Below are 14,658 nucleotides of genomic sequence, written 5' to 3' on the forward strand. Positions count from 1 at the left end.
TCAAGTCAAGATGTCAAGTTGACTCTGCCCTGCTTTAATCCTTGCTCGATTCAGAACTTCACTCCCTCCTGTCTTTCTTCTAACTCACTCTCTCCCTTTGATATCTGAATCATAAAATTTATTTTCGGAGCAAGACTTCTTGAAACCCCTTTTTCGTTCAGTTCTATTTGTACGGTTTTAATTATTTTAATTACGACTAAGACACTGAGACTGGATTTCGGGAAGCTTCGTCCAAGAACTTGCTGTGCTCATCTGTCCAATCCCGGCTTTGCACGTACGAGCTCTCTCCATATTGGAAGCAGCCTCACTTATTTTGCCAACGCCAAATCTGAGAAGAGCTCAGGCTCAAAGTTCCAACTCATCTACTTACTCGTCCGATCACGACCCTATATCATTCAATTCGAGAATTCAAAATGAGGATCTCCAGCCTACTCACGCCACTCATCCTCCTGCTTTCAGCGCATTTTCAAGTATCTCAAGCTTTATTCATCACATCCTCCACGACCTCCACCCCCGCATCACCAGCTTCAGCTTTACAAGCTTCATCAACATCCTTCTCGAGGCTTTCTAGCTTAGCGACGTCGAGTTCGACTTTAGCACCACCGACAACAACGGAAACCGATGAGGCGAGGATAACACCCAAACCGGACTTCAAGCCTGGAGATGAGCTGGAATTAAGCCTGAAGCAGAAGTGGCATATCACAACTTATTATAGTTGCGTTACGTTTGGGCAGAATAGGGTATTTTGCGGATGGTGAGTTGGCTTGATTTTCCCCTATCCCAAACCCTGTTTGTCTCTATCTTTGGCGAGATTGCGAGATTGCTTCAGTATCTTTGAGCTGGACTTGATCGAGCTATTTTGGTGGTTTTGAGGTAGCCAAGTGGGGAGATGAGATGACAGTTTTCTGACGTGAAACCAGGCATGAACCAGTTCGCCCAGGAGGTGACGAGATTGCTGCTGCAAATGGGAGGCTGGACACGACGGCAGCGGCGTTGGCGGCTGGTGCTTTAGTGTTTGCTTTTGCCGTTGCTTTATGATGAGTGTCAAACGCGGAAGCTTGTGTCCCTTGACATGTATAGGTTGACGAAAATATGATCTCTGGCGTTTGCGGAGAGGACGATAAATGGCGAGGCGTTTGGGATGGTGTATATGGAATTTGGTCAGGCGTTATTTAGAGCTACGATGGTCGCGGCCTCTGCTTTTCTCAAGCATGTAATGGCTTTTAGGCCAAGGTATTTTTGCATAGTAATTTTCCAAGGGCGGAAATTGAGCCGTCTGGATCTCAGACCAACGATTACAAATCGTCCTTTCAATCGATGGTCTTGACTTGAATATTAATGCCATTGGTGTTTTGCCTCCTCTTGGCTTTCCTCCATCCTTGAGTCTTCTGTATCTTCTCCTCTTCCGGTCCCCAAAGTTCTGCCTCTCTTTCCCTCTCACAAGCACAAATTGATCTAGGGCCAGACTTTTCTGGTTCGAGATTCAAAGCTTGCCTCTCAAAATCTTGACAGCTCTGACAACATCTTAGATCTCTCAACTCGCATCTGTCACAAACCACGAGAACGAGATGACAGCCTTTGGAACGACACTTGCTGAGTGTGTCGCAGGGAATTTGGCACATGTGACATATCGATACTGGATCGGAAGTTCCAGATGAGTCCAGCCCCGTGGAGCCTCTCGCATCAAAGACGTAATTCCTTCCTCGGAACAGCGAATCCTCAGGAATCTTTCTTCCTAATCTGATCTCCTCATCCATCCATGTCAAGTAAGCAGCAATCCCGCCCTTCAGCGTGCACACCCGATCGCCATCGCTCTTCTCCATATTCTCCTGCAGAAATCTTGCTCCCTTCTCACACCTGATTCCACCCGTGCAGTAAGTCATGATCTGTCTCGTTCCAGCTGCCTTCCTCGCCGGAGAGCCACTCATTTGCCTCTTTACATACTGTGGCCATTGCGAGAATCTTCGAATCGGTGGTCTCAAAGCAGCCTCGCCTGTCTTAGGGTCCATGAAATACCCGATTCGTGATTCATAGTGATTCCGAACATCGAGAAGGATAGTGTCAGGATCATTGTGAGATCTCTCATGAAAGTCTTCCGGACTGAGACTCTCAATCTGATCCCATTGAGCTGGGATATAATTCGTGACTCCCATTGGCGTAATCTCCGACGTCACGCGGACACTGGCCGGTGCACCTCCAAATACACATGCACATCCTCCTGTGGTCGGCTTAAAGAATTGACTCTGTGTTTCTTGAGTAGAGAGATCCAGTCCGGCAAACGACCAGTGTGAAATGCATTCTCGCATGTATTCTTCGATTGAAGTTTTCGTACCGCCGACGGTGATGTTGAATCCTTCTTTCGCTATACGGATTTTACCTCCTATGTTGAGCTTCTGGGTATGAGTCGTGTGAAATGAGGCGAGAGAGGATGGATCGGCTCCCAGAGCATGGTATGAGGCTGGGAGGGAAGGAGTCGCACCGAAATATCGGTAGAAGAGAAGGACTACCCCGTCGTGAGATTTTGATGCTGGACAGGTGCATGTGAAAGTCAGTGGATCGGATGTTCCAGTTGGTAGGCGTTGTTCTCTCATATTCGCTAGCTTCGTATCTTGTAGATGGAAAGCTGGTGTGTGGACGACGGAACGACGTATCAAGAAAGAATTTGAACATTGATCACGTGATCGAGCGAACAATTTCACCGGCAGTGAGATACCTGCTTTTATTGCCAACAATAAGGGTGAAACTTAATGGTAATATCATAGGGTCTCATGCTTTAAGAAGCTCTAGCATCGCTTTCAACCTAGCTCTGGTGATACTCACGTTCGTTGGCCTCCGGACGGAGACCTGAGTCTCAACCTGCCCGTGAGTCTCTGACAGGAAGCATCACAGGCTTCCATGAGTCCAGCTGTGCCTACGAAGTAATGAGATAAGGAAGTAGGCAGATCGAGCAAGCATGGCCAAGCACATTATTTTACGTATGCCTTTTCGAGGATCGAAGCACAATTTTATCGAAAATAAAGGCTGGTAGTCTACGAATATTGTCTGCTGTCCTCCCGGTTGCAAAAACGCGCAATTTCTCCGCACAAAGATTACAGGTGAGATTCTTTGCCTGGCGCGTGTTGTTCTACTTCTTCCCACTGATTTACCAGGCATCCTTGGTCCTTTGTTATTGGCAGTTGGCCATTGTAACTCCTTCATTCTAATAATGGCCATCTTCATATACCTTCCAGACCTGGTTGTTTACAGTCTCCTCTTTTATGCTCGCTTATTTCAGACAATCGGACGAGGTGGTAAAGTTGAAAAGACCAAGATTTGGAGTCGTTCGACGAAACCGAAGCCCCATAGCTATACATAGACTTTCTGGAAATGTAGGATTCCCTGATCAGGTGCAGGAGTCAGACTCCCCGTCATGAGTATACACGGCTTGTCTTATGATACTTGTACAGCTCTCAGGGCAGATTACCCGTATGTGGGAACCTGCAAACCACTATTTCTAAATACTTAAGCAACACATACCAAGCTAACACAAATCCAAAGCAGTAGTTAAAACATGCTGTACAACGAGACATAAGATATACAAAACGCAAAGTACGCTGGCAGAAGTTCTATCCCTCACGAAGCCGTCTACCATCATGGCAACCATCTAATTTTGACATCGAAAGGAAATGGTATATCCTCTTGCGTATCTCTAAAACCAAATCTACGCTGTAGAGTGGTATCATATCGTCCTTGCGTTTCGGAGACACGCTCTCTCCCGTTTATGTCGTGATGCCATCCAGACAAGTTCTTGCAAAATAGAAGTACATTTTATGCGCCGGCAAAAGTAATAATAGTTGATATAAGGATATTTGGTATGAAGAGGAAGACCGTGTGCGCCGTCCTACCAAGGGAGACAGGTCGGCATAGGCGCAGAGGTAGGAAGGCTTCAGAATCAACATTTGAGCGGCTCTTTGGACGTGGTGGGAGAAGAATTCATTTGGGAAGAATTCGAATGGCAGGATGCATCTCCCGAGAGGTCCATTACTGTCACATCGTGGTGAAATTGTGTTACTCATCTGCCTTTCCCAAAGACTGCATTGCGATATCAGCGGTCGATCTCCTGCAGGTGCCTGGTTGTACAGTATCGCAGACTTACAAGGGTCTGGAGGGGCGACATCTGCCGGTTCATCTGGAGCTTCGTCGTCGAAGGACATGGTCGTGGAAGTCTCAAGTGGCTGAAAGGGGGAGTCTCGAAGTGCGATGTCCTTTTCTACCCCTTTTGGCTCTGGCTAGGAGCAAGTAGAGTCGAGATGACGAAGAATGGCAAGCTCGCAGAATGATCCCAAGTAAGGAGAGAGAAGTATTAAGAGTCACAGATGGAAAGAAAAGATGAAGAAAAGGGTCCGTTGGACGCGAGACGTCAGCTTCGCAGATTTACAGAAGTTGACACGCTCACGTTCCCAATACCGGGCTGCGATCCGGGCGCCGCTGCCCTTACTGGCCTAGCGCAACTCATCTGGAGAAGCAATGAAAGTCCTTGCTAGGGTGGCCTCCTCGACAATAACGTTAAAACAGCAACAGCAACAGCAACAAAAATGTTTTCTCGCTGGAACGAGGCGGACCCGAATGTTATTTGGCTCTTGAAGCTGTCCAATTCTTGCCCACTCACGATGTGGATCTTTGTCGGGTAGACTAAGGTAATGGCCCACTTCCATGCAGTCCCGTTGTGGGGAAGGCAAACTTCATGTCTTGGCATGCATGAAGCCATTCCAGGCTTATCTATTTTGCTCATCGCCATCACTTGCTCATCCTCCTCGATATCCTGCGGACACCTAGAGAGTGTTTTCAAACGTTAAGGGATTTACGGGTTTTATCTGCGGATGCCATGTGTGTTAGAGCTGAAAGAATGGAGCCGGCGAAATTTGTCTCACAAGTTCTCTTCTATACATCTCGAGCTCTATTTTGATCATTTACTGAACTGTGCTTCCTCGCATCGTGGTTCATCATTGAGCTACATTAGCAGCATCTCTGCCACGTTGCGAAGTTACGAAGCCATCGTGACTGACACGCTAGACATGTGTTCCTATTGGCCTCATGATCATTCTGCAGCCTGCCCTGCCTCCATTTGCTTGCTAAACCGCCCGGCTCGTTAAGATGCTGCATCCCGTCATTGGGCAAACGCCTTCAATTAGACGAATCAAATCAGCAAAGGGGAGGTTGCAGGTTGATACCTTTGGTTGAGCGGTGTGGGATGCTTCCTGACCGCCATCAACGATCCGCACTTATCTCCAGATTTGCGACAATGAGTTTCTTCGTCGCCCCATAATCATCTCCCGGTAATCGTCCAGAAATCATCCGTGGTACGAACTCCCTAAGGTTTTAACTATTTGCTCCTGCATATCTATTCGTACTGAGGGGCGACTATCGGGAAATACTGTACCAATACCAAATCCGAGCTACCACATCCTGTAGCACAGAACAATGCCGGTTACTGGTACAACATGTTCGAATCAGATTTGGGAACGGGGTAATCGAAGATACAGCCAAGATTATATCAGCCTAGTCACGACTGAGCTTCTTCAAGCTGGCCAACTGATGTGGAGCCAGAGTCCTAGGTTGTACATCATTCTTCAAGCAATCGGTAGCCTGTCTCTGCTTGACAAACTCAACGAAGAAGGAGTCAGTGACCTGTGGCTTCCAATTATTTCTGAGTCAATACTTGAATTCCTCATTCCGAAAGACATACGACCTCAATTTGTCCAGGCTCAGCGTCTCGTTTGTGCTCACCCCAAAGAGTTCCATCTCGGGTACGCAAGCAGCCATGGTCACTTTGCGCCCGAAAGTCACCCTCCATTTCAACGTCGCCGACACATCGGAAGTGGCAGTCTAGGGGACGTTGATGAAGTATTGAGCCTCACGGATGGTCAGATATATGCCAGGAAAAGTGTTCGACGTACAAGTTGTGTCTCGATCAATAGGAGTCGCGTCCAGGCATTTCAGCGCGAACTACATGCATTGAGTCGAATCAGGCATAGACATTGCGTGAAAATTGTAAGGGCGTGTCTCCTTTTCAATTGTTTGCCTTTCGTGCCCCACAAGAAACTTCATCATATTCACTTGCCCGAAACGAAGCAGTGTCCCGGCATTCTCCCTTTCAGCTATTCAAGTGTCTTGTTTCCACCAGCCAAGACTCGTTCTTGTCTTTACTTTATGATCGTATGCTAATATATCCTGTAAGTCGGAAGTTATACTACCTCACGTGTCTTAGCTATTGTCATGTCTCCGATGGCTGATTCTGACCTTCGAAAATATCTTGTCCATGCTGGCCTCTATCCTCAAGCCAGAGTGCTGTCTCCAGTTAGAGATTGGTTCGGATGTCTGGCTACAGCTGTTTGCTATCTGCATTTGAATCGGATTCGACATCGTGATATTAAACCGGAAAATATTTTGGTGCATAATCAACAAGTTTTGCTCGTTGATTTCGGACTTGCTTGTGACTGGAAAGATGCCAAGAGCTCTACCACATCAACCTCATGTACTTTCACTCGACTATACGCAGCTCCTGAGGTCATACTGAGCAAGAAACGCAACTCTTCTTCAGACATATGGAGCCTTGGGTGCGTGTACTTCGAGATGGCCACTGTACTCAAGAGGAAGCGTGTTTCGGAATTACGAGACTTCTTCATCAAGCGATCCGACAATTCACACTTCTACAACAACGAGCCCGGGATCGGTGCTTGGATCATTGAAATGTCCAATTTATCAAATATTGATAATGCACCATTCTTTTGGGCTAGTAAGATGCTCCAGGTGGATCGAAACGAGAGACCGTCAGCATCCACTTTGGTGAACCTCATCGAAACTCATATTCCCGCGACTGAATCTGACATTTACATGGGAAAATGCTGCCGAATTCTTAACCAGAATCTCCTCACAAGCTCTGCCTGCAGGAGTTGTGGCCAAGACGTGGCGAGCAGTGTAGGATACACCCCTTCCTGTCCCCTTTCTTTTTTCTCTCCGCGAAGCTGAGACTTGCTGACTCTGCAAGGATTCTCGCATTGTTGGATTATGCCCTCAGTGCAAAAATGTTCATAGCTCTCGCGCTTTGAGTCATGGTCTTCTTTTCACTCCCGGAAGCTGGCCTATGCCAAACATCGTGGCTGCGTTCTTTCCGAATTTCATGACCCAACATCTTACTAGCGATTATCTACACGATTTCACGAAATCGATCGTGTCGAATGGTCTCTGGGAATCCCTGGATATGACCGCCAAACTATCTTGTATTCCAGACCTACCCCTTGTTCTTACTCTCCGGAGATTTTCGCCTACGCGCGACCTTATGTCGCTCCAGAGAGATCCAGGTACAAGAATAGACTTCAGAAGTCCTTTACCTCTTGGCGTGCATGACTTCGGTACCCAAGACATGGCCGAGAATCTCAACAATTACCTTGATGGCATTGTGGAGAATCATCTAGACTCCAAATGTATATCCTTTCTTCTACAGTTCCGCCACCGCGATCATTCAAGCCGAGTTTTGTACCAGATATTCTCATGGTTTCAGGAGCATAAAAACCACGTGAGCATACACTGGTCGACCTTCCTTTGAATGATGATTACTAACTTTACAGATGCCAAACTGCGAGGTTATTCTTATGAAAAGTGCTATCAAGCTCATTGCCATATACAGGATCATCATGCAAGCCCTACTGCTGGACGAGTTGCCCGATTCCTTTGGGGAAAGTACATTCGTTGATCGCACCGGCCCGCAAGTGTACAGCGATAGGCGGCGCCAATCTCCATTGCTCCTCAATCTTCAAGTGAAAGTTGCCCTCCATAACTTACAATCCAGGATATTGAAGCAAGTGCTCACTGGGCTCACAAAGCTTATGGAGTCTCGAAAATCATGGCCTTCCTGCCTCTTCATCTCAATATGCCTAGCTTTCGTCATCGAGCGCATCGATATCGCAAGCACCGAACACCAGCAACTCCGTGCGCGGTCAACAAGGCCTGAAGACGACAAAGCCGAAATGCTCAGAGATGCTAATGATTGCAGCCACGGTGTGGGAAACATGGTGTTTTGTCGTATCTATCAATCTATGAGCGCGAACATGCGGAGTAAGAGAGTCGTTCGGACTTCGATAGGGTCGGCATTAGTCCATAAACTTGGCGATATACGGAAGTTACTTGGTAAGTCACGCAATAGCGACCCAGAATCCGGGTTCTTTGCTGACCTGACATCTGTAGATCTTGAGAATACTCAGAGTGAAACAACCGGACCTCAATACTCGTCCCGACTTGTTCTTTCTTTACTGGACCTATTGGATCACTTATAGAGGGGGCCTTTCTTTTCTCGGCTGTTCAAGTCGTGAATATATGTACATAGCAAATAGTAAATGTAATATCTAGTACCGATGACCTAGTCTCATAATGGCATTTGAGCACAGAACAAGGATACATAAGAACGATCTCAAATGCACACTAAATCATCTCTCAATCATCAGCAATCCATAGTTTTGGCCCTGGAATCGTGACTGCCTAGACGGGAACTGGTTTTTCGACCATGTTCCCAGCACCGACGAGAAAGAAAGAACCTGTGCATCCATCATTTGAATTCAAGACATAGAAACGCATCAGATTGAAGGCCTTTCAAGAAAAGAACAGAGCACAAGTCAAACAGCCATTCACCACCAGTACACTGCTTCCCAACCACCCCACTCGCTAGACGTGTCCCTCATCCAGAGACCATCGGCACCTCCACCCCACATAATCGCCCTCGGCTTCTCAACCTCAGCAAAAGAATTCACACCCCCTCCACCTCCTCTTCATTTCCCCAAGCAGACGACCTCAAAAATCAAATCAGCAAAAGACAAGCTAGCTCTGCAACTGGCGGTCAAAGGGTTCTACGGTTCATTGAGTACGAACACCACCCCGCACAAAGAGAAAGATTAAGCACCTGCTAATTCCTCTTCGATTTTGATACCAAGACTTGCACGCGTTTGATTCGTGCCCTGGAGGAGGGGATGGTTGGGTGTTTTCCGTCTGGGTTTGGAGACCAGGGTTCGAGACCTGGCTTGATCGAGATTTATCTTTTTAGGGGTTGGGTTTGTTGATCTGGTGAATTGAACTGTTTTTGCTTGCTTCTTGGATTTGAGTGGGTTGTATTAAGGGATCTGTTGCGTTCGTGTGCGCTTTGCAGGTTCCTTTTTGAATTTGTTTGTGTTTTTATTTGTTTTGCACCGCCGTGAGAATTTAAGCGAGGAGCTGAAGTCTGGTATCAGCAAGCCAAAATCCACACGACTAACAAGGATGTAATGGAATCAGAGAAAGATTGAAGAGTCTGATAACACTTCGCTGGGTTTTTGGACATGCAATTGAGTTGATAAAAGAACATCATGACCTCATGAGAAGAGTGGTCAAGCTCCATTCCAACATCTTATCAGACCAACTTCTGTGCATGGATCAATTCAAGTTGACTTTCTCTTAAACTCCTCCTACAGTCTGTCTAAAGGTAGTACCAAGCGGAGTTTAGTAGTCTGTCATTATTAGTTCCTCAGCATTAATAATTGACTGGCACGCCGCGCCTCGCTACAGCGTACATCCCTTGTAACTAGCTCATCTTCCGACCTCCCGTGTCCACGCTCACCCACCGCCCTACTCCTCTCCTCCACTACCCTCATCCTCTATCTTCCCAGATTTCCTGCCATAAATCACATACAGGTTTGAATAAAGCTGCATAGTTTTATCCTTCAGCTCATGTCTAACCCCTGCACTCAACACCTCAAACTCATCACTCGACCAGCCTAGCACTCGTGTAAAATGCGCTGCTCCATAAGCAGAGGAGGCATCCAGCACTTTCAGTGGGATACGTGATTAGCGAAATTGATGTCAGAACAAAGGGAGACTTATGCATGACCAAGAAAGAGGTAATAACAATCTGAAAAGAGAGCTCGAATAAGTTGTGGGGGAACAAATGGAGACGAAACGAGAAGACGAAGTGAACTGACGTACTGACTTGCTGCTGGTAGAGACCTATTTCTTTTTGGCGACGGTTCTTAGCCCACGGTGCTAAGGGGACCTGCGAAGTGTTAGCATTTAATAAGGCATATTTTCTATCCATCTACCCATTGAGGATTTCGGGCCTGCCACTCTCTGGGAAGTATCTCATCTTTCCTCTCAACGCAACTGTAATGAAAATTGCACACCTTAATCTGCTGCTCCACAATCTTCTCAAACCCTACATCTTCCATCCACGCCTTACAATGCTCCGCACTCCTGAACGTCCTCCCAATTTTCTCGGCAGCTTCGTGCAATCCACCTACCCACATGTTCATGTATTTCGCATCCTTCAGATCTGGCAAGCCTGGATTCTCAGCATCTGGAGCTCGTTGGTCTCTAGCATAAAGTTCGAAATCTACGATTTCGAGCCTGAGAATAATGTTGGTATGCGTCTTTGTTGAGGATACCACTCAGCTTCAATGAATGAGAGAAGCCCTCGTAAAATTTCGTCCTGGAGGAAAGAAAGGTGCATTGAGGAAGAGATATGACATACCAGCCTCCTGGTTCAAGGTTGCTATAGGCTTGAAAAAGTAGACGCGGCCAATCTTGGAGTGAGCCAGCGAGAGACCTTAGGTGGATGTATGAGAATGGCTTATGTCTCCAGTCGTCTTCCACTACTCTCAAGTTATTAAGAATATCCAGCATCCGAGATTCCGAACGCAATAACCAAAAGTGTTCGAGGGAGGGGTTAAGAACATCGCTTGACACCTCCTAAGCACAGCCAGGCGAAGACGATATAAAGCCAAGGGGTTACCTACTATCGTCGACTTCGAACTCAAGGTTTGGTGGAACCCTAGGAGTATGAAACAATTTCAGTTCGCTGACCTCCTCTGCCTGTATCGCGGCCTCTGTTTATAAAACGAGGCAGAAGAAGTGTGGGACATACCATCCAGGTTGTATAGGCGACAGATCGGTTCCCAAAACATACGATCCAGGGTATTGACTGAAAACCCCCTTGTCAGCCCATGCATAACCACTTCACTAATCTCAAACCTCAGTTCCCCAGAATTGTCAGAAGATCATTTTAAGCCCCGGAGTTAGAATTCCCAAGCCTTACTCTGCAAAGTCCATAGCCCAAATTCCAGTCCCTGTTCCCGCATCCAATACCCTCGACGGATTGTCTATCGGCGCGTAAAATAGCTTGCCTTCAGATACGAGGTTGAAGACATGGTGATGGAGATCGAGCCGATCTTGTTCTGCGTCGTCATTTGGCTGTTTCGTGGTAAGAAGAAACTCAAGATGTGTGTTGTTTCTGTATGGGAGCTAAGTAGTAGGGCAAGGTTACGTACCAGTAGGTAATTACCCTCCTTATAAGCATGATATCGTCTCCCATTCTATCCATCGCTTTTAGCCAAGATCCCGCTTCCTCCTCTTCTTCGTCCATTCTCTGGCTAGGAAGCCAATCGTAGATTGAACAAGCATACCTCTATACGATATCTCGCAATGCCAGAACTCAGCGATGTTCTCGAACTCGCATCTCTATCGAAACAGACTAGTCAGACGAAGAACATGTAGCACGACTTGTTGTAGAGAGTCGCCTTGGAGATACTGAAGAGTTTGAAACAGACATACGAAGCATCGTCTCCGAAAGCAGAATCATCATCAAGCGCATCTGCTTCCTGAAAGCTCAGACTCAGTATACATGTTCCTCGATTTATGAGCGCCGAGAGGAAATCTCACATCTGCTTCAATAGCCTGTTGTCCAGCTGGAGCTGGAGCTGTAGGCTGTACAGGAGGTGGTGGTACTGTCGTATTGGGTTGTTGTTGTGTATCTGAACTGCACATATCTGGAGTTATGGTAAGAGCTGGACGGTGGTAAGAAATAAGAAAAAAGCAACTTCCCTGTAAAGATCAAGCTCCCTAAACTAAACGAGAGCAAACACAAAAGAAGTGAAAGGTCAGAAGTGATGAAGATTCATGCAGTCAAACAACTCCACTCTGTACATCCCTTTCCCATCAAGGAAAGAGCGGGCCAAACAGACGACATGTCATTAGGTTCCCATCCGTTGGCGTTGTGCTCCACCAAGTCCCCGACTCTACTAGAATCATGTGTGCGGAGATACATTACATCCGCTTCATTGCATCTCGGCATTCGCATTTCACTCATTCTCCTTATCTTTCTTGGTGGTGCGGCGACCTGTTGGTGTAATGTTGGTGAGGTGTTGGCGATGAGGCGGGGGTTACACTGTGGACAGCCGTGTAACGGGATGATGCTGAATCGACGATTTGCCAACGAGAATTTGATTCCGAGGACGGACAGGTGAGTTCCCGCTGTCAGTGGCGGTGAGATGGGAGGCTGTCTGCTTGGAAATGTTGGTTGAGTGGGGATTTGATGGCAACTCACAGAGATGGATGGGGTTGAGGTCGATGCATTTCCCGTGAGGCGTTTGAATGTGAATATCCGCAATCCACGGTCAGAAAGACCATGCAGCATGAAGAGATCAGAGGTGCAAAAAATGAATGGAATGAGAAAGTCATAAATTCATTAGATTTTCAGACAGTTGGTAATTAGCAACACCGTGCTCCAAACGCCGTACTAAATACCTAAGATAAATTTACATGACCTTCTTTGCAACTTTCTTGGCTTGAACTTGCTGCCTGCGTTCTACACGGAATATCCTCTCGATGATCAAAATTATAAATTGTATCAAATTGATGCCCAGTCGGAGCACCAGATCGGCGATACCTAGCACTGGTCGTCTGCCTCTGCTAAACGTGCTGTCTTTGAATTGGAACGGGAGCTGGGCACCGAGATGGTCTTGAGCTACTTTCAGCCCGCTGGAAAAGCCATCTTCGTGGAAACCGTATTTGGTCCAGGCGCCGCAGTAACTGATTCCCCGGGTATTTTGTATCCTTGGCAAGAGGCTCTGGGAGCGGATTGCTTCGGCGTTGTAAAGCGGGTGGGTGTAAGTGTATCTTCCTTGTACCTTTTCTGGTGGTGGGAGGTGGAGAGGGTTGAGCGTCACAAGGACGTCTCCAAATAGTTTCTCGTCGAGGTGCTGGAGGATGTTCATGTTGTAAGTAAGGCATACTTGATCGATGTTTGCAGACGTGGGCGATGATTTTGTGATGTAGTTCCAAGACGACCAAGCTTTCCTCGACTTGGGCATAAGCGACAAGTCTGAGTGAAGAATAGCAGTATTCTTGCTCGTTTTGAATCCAGCCAAGATGTGCTTCTCTTCAAAATCGGCTTCGGGGAGTATCATATCGAGAGCTTCATCTCCGTGAGTGGCAACGATCACATGGTCATATACTTCTGACTTTCTACCGTTCAAGTGCAGCCGTACCCCGCCATCGTTCTCATTGGTAATTGTCTGAACAGGCGTATTGAGGAAGATGTGGTTTGGTGGGAATCCTTTCATAACAGCGTCAATGTAGCTTTTCGCACCGTACTTCAGTGTCAGCCATTGCGGCCTTGTAGCTACGGTGCTGAGGAGATGATGATTCCACCTATTTCTGTTAGTGACATCAAAGATACCAGGCCCTCCAAAGACTTACATAAATCGAACCAGAGTCACAGCAGGAAATTCCAAAGCACACTTATCCGGACTCGTACTCCAGACTGCAGCAGTCATAGGAATAAGATAGTCATCCCTGAAAGCATGCGAATAGCCTTCCCGGTCCAGGTACTCGCCGATTGTCTCTTGTTTCTCGGCATGATGTACAACATTCCCATTTGCATGACCATTTCCATTTGCAACAACATTTTCCTCACTCTTCTCCTCCGCCTTCAATAAATCCAGCGCATATTGATTAAACCGTATGATGTCGAATATCATTCTCCAGACTCTTGGAGACATTAAGTTCCACCTCTGGGCGAAGACGGCAGCGAGAGAGGTTCCAGCCCACTCAAACAATCCATTGTCTCGAGAGACACCAAAGGTCATTTCTGTCGGCACTGTAGGAACATGGATCGATTTCAGGAAATTCATGAAGTTGGCTGTATTTATGTCAGCTCAACAGCTCACAATTAAGACCGGCGCAAAGAGTACTTACGATAAGTAGCTGTGTTGAGGACAATGAAGCCTGTATCGACCAAAGTCTTGTATTTCCCATTTCTGAATTCCACAGTATTGGTATGCCCGCCCAATCTGTCCGCTGCTTCGTAGATGTACACATCGTGGTGGGTGCGATTGAGAGCCCAAAGCGCACCTATCCCCGCACTCCCGCTTCCAATGATGGCAACCTTCTTCCTGGGGACACTAGTTGTTAGAGGAGCCATTATGGTATTAGATGATGGTACGGATGACGAGGAGAGGCGGAGAGATAAAGAGAGGAACAATTCACAGATCATTCTTAGCTTTTGTGGGGGAATTGAAGCTGGATGAGGCGCTGGTGCTGGTGGTGGGTGACGCCGTCATGGCTTTTACTGTTTGCAGCTGTAGGACGGGACGCAAAGCAAGTACAGACTCTAGTGCCTTTCATGTGAAAGTCCATGCAAGCCGTCTAACGCAAAGCAAATGCAGATCAGAGGATGACGTCGGATTTCCTGAAGCAACGGTAGAGAAAGTATGAGCAGTGAGGTTGAAGGATAATCATTGTAGAAGTAACAGAGCTGTCAAAGCTCAAACTGCCCCATAGCTCAATGGAGGTTTGGTATGATAATGGTGCAGGGGTGAAATC

General features: G+C 47.0%; 5 protein-coding genes across 5 annotated transcripts; 2 read left to right on the plus strand and 3 right to left on the minus strand.

Moving 5' to 3' along the window:
* Positions 1 to 413: 413 nt before the first annotated feature.
* Positions 414 to 1,038, plus strand: ONS95_005995 (uncharacterized protein; the record flags this gene model as incomplete). The annotated part of the gene is made up of 2 exons (XM_058499430.1): positions 414 to 754; positions 921 to 1,038. 2 exons carry the CDS (start codon positions 414 to 416, stop codon positions 1,036 to 1,038), a joined length of 459 nt encoding a protein of 152 aa, XP_058350474.1.
* A 272-nt stretch (positions 1,039 to 1,310) lies between these two features.
* Positions 1,311 to 2,591, minus strand: ONS95_005996 (uncharacterized protein; the record flags this gene model as incomplete). The annotated part of the gene is made up of 1 exon (XM_058499431.1): positions 1,311 to 2,591. One exon carries the CDS (start codon positions 2,589 to 2,591, stop codon positions 1,311 to 1,313), a length of 1,281 nt encoding a protein of 426 aa, XP_058350475.1.
* Positions 2,592 to 2,742: 151 nt separating this feature from the next.
* On the plus strand, positions 2,743 to 8,398 carry ONS95_005997 (uncharacterized protein). The gene is made up of 7 exons (XM_058499432.1): positions 2,743 to 2,862; positions 2,932 to 3,095; positions 3,150 to 6,038; positions 6,225 to 6,957; positions 7,028 to 7,555; positions 7,608 to 8,166; positions 8,224 to 8,398. The coding sequence occupies exons 3-7, from the start codon at positions 5,461 to 5,463 to the stop codon at positions 8,310 to 8,312; spliced, it is 2,487 nt and encodes an 828-aa protein (XP_058350476.1). The 5' UTR covers positions 2,743 to 2,862; positions 2,932 to 3,095; positions 3,150 to 5,460; the 3' UTR covers positions 8,313 to 8,398.
* Positions 8,399 to 9,630: 1,232 nt separating this feature from the next.
* Positions 9,631 to 11,820, minus strand: ONS95_005998 (uncharacterized protein; the record flags this gene model as incomplete). Its single annotated transcript, XM_058499433.1, has 11 exons — positions 9,631 to 9,830; positions 9,988 to 10,054; positions 10,182 to 10,404; positions 10,529 to 10,649; positions 10,794 to 10,828; positions 10,922 to 10,978; positions 11,093 to 11,247; positions 11,325 to 11,369; positions 11,460 to 11,514; positions 11,608 to 11,654; positions 11,716 to 11,820. 11 exons carry the CDS (start codon positions 11,818 to 11,820, stop codon positions 9,631 to 9,633), a joined length of 1,110 nt encoding a protein of 369 aa, XP_058350477.1.
* Positions 11,821 to 12,590: 770 nt separating this feature from the next.
* Positions 12,591 to 14,396, minus strand: ONS95_005999 (uncharacterized protein; the record flags this gene model as incomplete). The annotated part of the gene is made up of 4 exons (XM_058499434.1): positions 12,591 to 13,485; positions 13,534 to 13,975; positions 14,032 to 14,228; positions 14,323 to 14,396. The coding sequence occupies 4 exons, from the start codon at positions 14,394 to 14,396 to the stop codon at positions 12,591 to 12,593; spliced, it is 1,608 nt and encodes a 535-aa protein (XP_058350478.1).
* Between the last annotated feature and the right edge of the window lie 262 nt (positions 14,397 to 14,658).

Source organism: Cadophora gregata (assembly GCF_030347475.1).
Source record: "Cadophora gregata isolate MNR1 chromosome Unknown scaffold_17, whole genome shotgun sequence".
Classification (NCBI taxonomy): Eukaryota; Fungi; Ascomycota; class Leotiomycetes; order Helotiales; family Ploettnerulaceae; genus Cadophora; species Cadophora gregata.